At 32.9% G+C, this 7,577-nt stretch overlaps 1 protein-coding gene across 1 annotated transcript; it reads right to left on the minus strand.

Moving 5' to 3' along the window:
* Nucleotides 1-4,714: 4,714 nt before the first annotated feature.
* Nucleotides 4,715-6,814, minus strand: LOC141536017 (uncharacterized). Its single transcript, XM_074256218.1, has 3 exons — nucleotides 6,234-6,814; nucleotides 5,997-6,158; nucleotides 4,715-5,927 (listed from the first exon to the last, which is right to left on the minus strand). Exons 1-3 carry the CDS (start codon nucleotides 6,451-6,453, stop codon nucleotides 4,951-4,953), a joined length of 1,359 nt encoding a protein of 452 aa, XP_074112319.1. The 5' UTR covers nucleotides 6,454-6,814; the 3' UTR covers nucleotides 4,715-4,950.
* Between the last annotated feature and the right edge of the window lie 763 nt (nucleotides 6,815-7,577).

The following is a 7,577-nucleotide window of genomic DNA, read 5'->3' on the forward strand; positions in this document are numbered from 1 at the left end:
AATTGTTGTTCTTACTGTAGAACAAAAATTATCGCTACGCTAATTCGATTATATTAGCTTATCGGTTTTTACCACCAGCGAATAAACGACGAAATTATCCGCCATCCATCGCGGCGATGGCGAACTATTCCAAATAACTTTTTCCAAAATCGGAAATAAAACAGTACTATAAGTATTTTTTAATGAAACGTGAAGAACATAAATAATTAATAATAATAATAATAATAATAATAAAAATTAATCATTAATTATACACAAAATAATTAAACTCCTGAACAAAAATACATAAATTTTCGCGTAATGGCCGTTGACACGATCGCGGTAGCGATGGCTCGGGTTCGTCAATGAGTCCCGTGATGCTGGCTCTCACTGCTCGCGACACCCTTCTGCCTCCCCGCTTATACAACTTTCGTCACAATGTGACCCTCTTATAATACAGTAAAAGCTCTTTATTCGCGGGGTATATGTTCCATAAATATGCCGCGAATACAGAAACCGTGAATACGGAATGGTAATTTATATGGGATTATAGGGGATACGTTCCTAGGTGACAAAAAAAACAACAAATATATAAAAAAATATTTTATTGAAGTTTTTTAAAAATTTTAATTAATTATATTACGGCTTAGGCAATGGTTTGAAGAATTTTGTAATTTTTTCTTGCTTGGCAGTTTTCAAAGCTCCTTGAATTCAGACTGATACACAGCAGCCGCATTAGCAACTTGCCTCTTAAAAATAAGACTTCGTTCCATAGATGGATCAATGTTCATAAAGAAATCGCAAAGCTCATTTGCCATTCTTAAGCCTTCACTAAGATTTTTCAAATTAAATGTCACGTTTCCAGTGCTTGTTGAAGCCTCTTCTTCAATGGGCTGTGAATTTAACATTTCCTCCAAGTCGGTTTCAGTAAAATCTTCATCTTGCGATTCAAGCAATTCCTGAATGTCACTTGATTCGATCTGTTCGAACCCATCTCGTCCTATTCCATTCGCGATTTCGGCTATGTTTGCAGTCATAATTTGAACTTGCACAGATTCTACGTCATTTTCCGCAGTTACAGCAGGCCACAATTTTTTCCAGCATGACTTCAATGTGTATGGATTCAGTTCTTCCAATGATTCTTTTATGTTTACGATGCATATTGCTATGTCAAATTTCTTCCAGCATTCCATAACATTCATATCAGGATTGCATTGCATATTATCCAATATAATTTTGAAGGTTCGTCTTATGTAATAGAGCTTAAAGGCCTGGATTATGCCTTGGTTCATAGGTTGAAGCAAAGCCGTCGTGTTGGGAGGTAAAAATGTCACTTTTATATTTGGATGCATAGTTTCAAGTTCGCGAGGATGACCTGGTGCATTGTCCAAAACTAGAAGCGCTTTAAAGTCTAAATTCTGTTTTTTAAAATAAGTTTCAACTTCAGAAACAAAACAATTCCGGAACCTGTCACAAGAAATAGCGCTTGTAACCCACGCTTTCTTATTAGCACGCCAAAACACTGGCAGGTTGTCTTTGTTTTGATTTTTTAAAGCCCGAGGATTAAACGATCTGTAAAGCATCAGTGGCTTTATGACACAATCTCCAGAAGCATTAGAACATAGCAGCAGTGTAACTCTATCCTTTGCTGCCTTAAATCCAGGAGCAGACTTTTCGCTTTTAGAAATGAATGTTTTGTTTGGCATTCTCTTCCAAAACAGTGCAGTTTCGTCTGCATTAAATACTTGCTCAGGTTTGTATCCTCCATCAGCTACTAGGTTTGCAAATTCTTCTGGATGTCGTCCTGCTGCAGCAGTGTCTGCAGATGCAGCTTCACCAACAATTTTGATGTTATGCAATGATTGTCTCACCTTAAATTTATTGAACCAACTTTCCGATGCTTGAAATCCGCTATCTGTACATTCACCACTAAAACTACCATTAGGTTCTTTAAAATGAGCGTAAAGACGCTTTGCCTTCTCCCGGACCATTGGACCACTCAGGGGCACTCTTTTTTGGTTGCGGTCTTCGATCCATAATGACAACGCCACTTCCATTTTTTCTATTACTGGATCGCGAACAATTTTCGCTGACAGTGAAGTTGAAGCTACAGACGACCTTATTTTATCTTCGGATTTTTTTTCGATCGTACAGTTGATTCGTTGACATTGAATGAGCGTGAAATGGATGCAAATGACTCTCCAAGGCGCAAACGATCAAGCATTTCTATTTTCACTTTAAGCGGTAACACAGATTTTTTTCGTATCGAAACACGTTTCTCAATTTTTTTAGTTGACATTATAAACTAGGAAGAGTGCAGTAGAGACGTGTTACTCGATCACAATTTTTGTAACGAATGTGAAAGACGAAACAATAAAACACGCAAAGCGGCTTTTACTATAAACGGAACAACAACATTTAAGAATATACTTTATTTATTGAGTAATAAGGTTGGTTTCATTCTGTTTGTTTACATTCTCAAAAACAACGCTCGCGGCGAAGGCGGCTTGTGTCAAAGTCCTCGGCGATATCATTTAACAACATACTTTTGGTTAAGTTGTAATAAGATCTATTTTACTTTTTTATTAGTCCATTTGACAAGGATATTGTGTTGGATACTTGTTGGAATAATTTTATTATTATTATGTATGTACTTATTAGATCCGCGAATAAAGAAATTTTTAGTCGCGAATATAGGAATTGGGTAACATTTTTTTAATCCGCGAATAGTGAAAACGCGAATAAAGGAAGCGCGAATAAGGAGCTTTTACTGTAGTATGATAACCAGGAATTATATGTACAAGAAAAGATAAATGAGATTAGAAAGGGAATAATCGCATTATTATACTATATTTGTACATTGGGTGACTAATATGCTCAAGTGACAACAAAAATACTATACTTATCATGGTTTTTGTGTGTGTTTATTTGACAGTAGACCAACACATAAAATCGTTACAATGATTGACCCAACACATATGGTCGTAATCATGTTTCTAATAATTTATTTCTTTTCATACGAGGGGGCTTCGCCTCCAAACCCCCACCAGGGCTCTGCCCCAGACCCCGCTGTTAATTTTTGCATAATAAATTTTTTTTATTTTGTTGTGTGTGTTTATTCGACATTAGACTAACACATAAGCTTGTTACTGTGATGCGCCCTTTTTTCATGGTTGTGTGTGTGTGTGTGTGTGTGTGTGTGTGTGTGTGTGTGTGTGTGTGTGTGTGTGTGTGTGTGTGTGTGTGTGTGTGTGTGTGTGTGTGTGTGTGTTTATTCAACATTATATCACCACATAAGCTTGTTACTGTGTTGCGCCTTTCCCTTTCCCCTTTCCTTTCATTTTACATATTTTTGTTATGAGATATTTCTGCTGAAAGATATTTTTGTTTTGGGATATTTCGTCATGGAATATTTTTTCGATGGGATATATTTACTGGAATATTATTAACTGGAATTTTATGGCCGGACACTGTCGAAACAACTACTGTTCAAAACGACTCCGCGCCAAAATAACTCCGCACAAAACAACTTCCGGCAAAAACAACTCCAGAGGAAATCACTTCTGACATAATAACTCTATGCCAAAATAATTCGGTAAAAAACAACTCAAGACAAAAACCACTTCGGAGGGAATTATTTCTGACATATAAAAATTATTTCTGAACGTTCAGGCGCGAAGCCCCGGCGGGGGTTGAGGGGTAGAGCCCCCCATTCCAATTAATTAAATTTTATTATTTTAATTAATTTTATATATTAACATTAATTATTTTAACCCTTCCTTACCCACGCTATCAGCGTGGCGCCGCCTTTTTTAAATTTTATTTTTTTTTCTCGTAACTACTTAAATTCATAGTTTTGAAAAACATTTAATTCTTTCTTTGATCTATTAAAAAATTTTTAATGCTATTTACATGCATAAAAACCCTTGGAAAATATTTTTACATTCTAAAATTCGAGACCGAGTTTGAGAAAACGGCGCTCTGCCGCCCATCGTGGGTAAGTCTCCCGATCTTTTTCAAACTGCGCTGTTGCAAACTTTCTTTGCCGTCAGTATTTTAGCCTGTTTTACCACACGTGTAACACAACTGGTCAAGAGAAGTGATTTTGCAGGTTAGTTTCTACTTTAATTATATTATTTACAAATTAATTGTTATTAAATAATAATTAATACTATTTATATAAAATAATTTTGTTTTATAACTTTGTTAGTATTAGAATTTTCATTATTTAAATTCATAATACCTATGGGGTATTCCATGCCAAATCGACCACTTTTGACCCCGACCCTTTTCGATTTGGCCGAAAGTTTTCCATCCTTTTCTACCCTATAAAAAACGGTTCTCAGAATTTACTTGAATTTTTTTACCTAACTCCAAAAAAGTTATGAATTTTTCAAAAAAATGGCTTTTTTATTTTCAAATAGCCATAACTTTTTCAAAACTAAACATTTAGGTACCTTTTTTTTTTTAAATTTTTGTTTTTAGATGTACTTTCCGATAAAAATATTAAAAAATTTTTGTAAGTCAATACATATGGAATTTTTCAGTTTTTTGACAAAAATCAATGATTTTTCGAAGTTCGACATTTTTTTTTAATTTTTTTTTCTAAAATAAACTTTAATCAATTCCACAGTTATCCCTGTAGAACCCAGATTGGGCCGATTTCTCTTTCTATTTTTTTATTCAATTGAAAAAATATTGTTAAATTTTCAAAAATGGAAAAAAAATTTTTTTTCATAAATTTTATTTATATAATGAGATAAATACAATTCAACGATTTTACGGCATTACATTCACAATTTAGAGGCTTCATCGATGACTGTAATTAGTAAGATCAATAATTGATGCAGCTAAAATTAATTACTTTTCTCTCTGTCGTTTAAATATTTTACAAATTCTGTGTTCATTCGAATTCGAAAAGTTTTTAACTAGTAAACAACCATTTTTGTCCGGAATTATACAATGTAGTTGTTAAGTTCCTGTAATCCGTTTCGTTTTCAAAAATCGATCATTTAAATCATTTACTGCTGTGTCATAATCTTCTTCTGGGGAAAACTTCACTATAATATTCGGCAAGTTATCCGGTGCAGAAGCCCATTCAAAAAGTTCTTCTGGTGTCGTTATTTGTTTGTCTACCGCGAGTTGGAGACTTGCTCTCGCTGCAAGTCGTTTGAGAATACCACCGATTCCACCACACGGACCTTTCCCATGGGCAGTCGCAAAAAAATGCCATTCAGCAGGAATATCAAAATCATCTTCGTGGTAATATAAATTTACAAAGTTTTTAAAGTTTTTAAATTGTTGAGGAGCTCCATCAGAAAAATAATAAATCTTGTTACAACGTTCAGGAAGACTTTTCACGTAATCAGTTATTATTTCGATGAAAACATGAACAGCAACGGCATCATGTTTGTTAGAATCTGAGATAATTACTAAACTTTTGTGTTCAAGTTTGTTATTTACTGTATAATAAATAACGACTGGAAAAACTGTTGCCTGATTATTATTCCAGTGAAAACCAGCTGCCGCATTTTGTACTACGAAGGCATAATTTTCTGCAAAATCACAAATAATAACGTATTCGTTTGGTTTCAATGTTTCTTTCAATGTCTTCAAGAATTGGGCTTGCTCCTTAGCAATGAACGAATGAGGTAGAAGAATTTCTAACTCACTACAAAATTTTTCCACAAATTCTTCTGTAGGCTTAATAATAGTTTCTAAACTACTTCTCGGTTTTGATATCCAATATTTATATGTAATATTCTCGATTTCCCGGTCCTCAAAACATTTTAGTAAAATTTTACTCAACTCATCGACCCCAGGACAGTTTTTACATCCACCTAAATAACACTGAAAAGATGGATTTTCACATATAATCATGCTCAAGTAATCGCTGTAGTGTTTAATGGGCTTTTCTGTGTTCCTTGTCAAAGAATAAATATTTGCACCTAAAATAACAGTAATTTAGTAAACTTAAAATTCTCGCATTTATAATTATTAATTAATTCGATAATTACCAAGCATCATTAACTTCACGTTTTGATGAATCGTACACACGCAGATGGTGTGTGTTCCACTTGCCCCTGCTAACACACAATGTTTTGGTCGCAAAGAAGCGCTAACTTGGGGTCCTGAGCTTGATTGTGATGCTTTGGGTTCGCTATCAAATGACATGGAACCTTAAAAAATAATAGTGAAACATATAGCTACTAGAAATGTATTCAAGTAACGTATAAATAATTAAAAAAACTTACGGAATGATAAGGATAATGGGAGATCCATGGCAGTTGTATTACTATCATTATCAGCCTGATCATTGTTGTCATTATTGTCACTATAGTTGTCTTCACGGTCACTTACATCAGCACTAGGATCATTACGAGCATTTGTTTGTTGCTTCACTAACTCTGAAGCTTTTTTTCGACATGAACTGCATAATAAATAATTATCATCTAATCCTAACGTTACTTTCATAATATCAGTCGCCGGACGTAAACCAATTTTTTTAAAATGAGATTCCAACTCAAAAGGATTACATCACCGATCAAATACCTTTTTTGACGCCATAAAGACAAATTAAAAAAGCGCTTATAAACTAGAGAAATTATTTATTTATACAACAAATGTAATGACAATCTTTTATAAGACACTAGATTGCACAAAAGATTTATAGGTTATGTTTTAGATCTCAAAATGAAAAAGCCGCACTTTTAATCAAAACATACTAGCTTATAGCATCTAGTTTACTGGCTATAGGTAAGTCGATAATTGTTATCCCTAGTTTATCGATCTAATTGATATATTAAAATTTGAATCTTACTAAATATAGTCATCGATGAAGCCTCTAAATTGTAAATATAATGCCGTGAAATCGTTGAATTGTATTTATCTCATTATATAAATAAAATTTATGAAAAAAATTTTTTTTTCCATTTTTGAAAATTTAATAATATTTTTTCAATTGAATAAAAAAAATAGAAAGAGAAATCGGCCCAATCTGGGTTCTACAGGGATAACTGTGGAATTGATTAAAGTTTATTTTAGAAGAAAAAAAATTAAAAAAAAAAAATGTCGAACTTCGAAAAATCATTGATTTTTGTCAAAAAACTGAAAAATTCCATATGTATTGACTTACAAAAATTTTTTAATATTTTTATTGGAAAGTACATCTAAAAACAAAAATTTAAAAAAAAAAAAAAGGTACCTAAATGTTTAGTTTTGAAAAAGTTATGGCTATTTGAAAATAAAAAAGCCATTTTTTTGAAAAATTCATAACTTTTTTGGAGTTAGGTAAAAAAATTCAAAAAATTCTGAGAACCGTTTTTTATAGGGTAGAAAAGGATGGAAAACTTTCGGCCAAATCGAAAAGGGTCGGGGTCAAAAGTGGTCGATTTGGCATGGAATACCCCCTATGTAGTATGTAAGTTGAAAGTGACATCATAAACCATAATAATAAATATTATTGTTAAAACTTTTTTTTCTAATTTAAATTATAAAAGTATTCATTACATAATTTATATGATGTATGAAGTATTTTCATAACGAACATTATTTATTTTAGAAAAAATGCAAACAAGAAGCTGTGCAAGATGGTCAAC

Source organism: Cotesia typhae, unplaced genomic scaffold (genome assembly GCF_013202065.1).
Source record: "Cotesia typhae breed Kobodo isofemale line unplaced genomic scaffold, CoteBio_Ctyphae scaffold_152, whole genome shotgun sequence".
In the NCBI taxonomy this organism is placed as follows: Eukaryota; Metazoa; Arthropoda; class Insecta; order Hymenoptera; family Braconidae; genus Cotesia; species Cotesia typhae.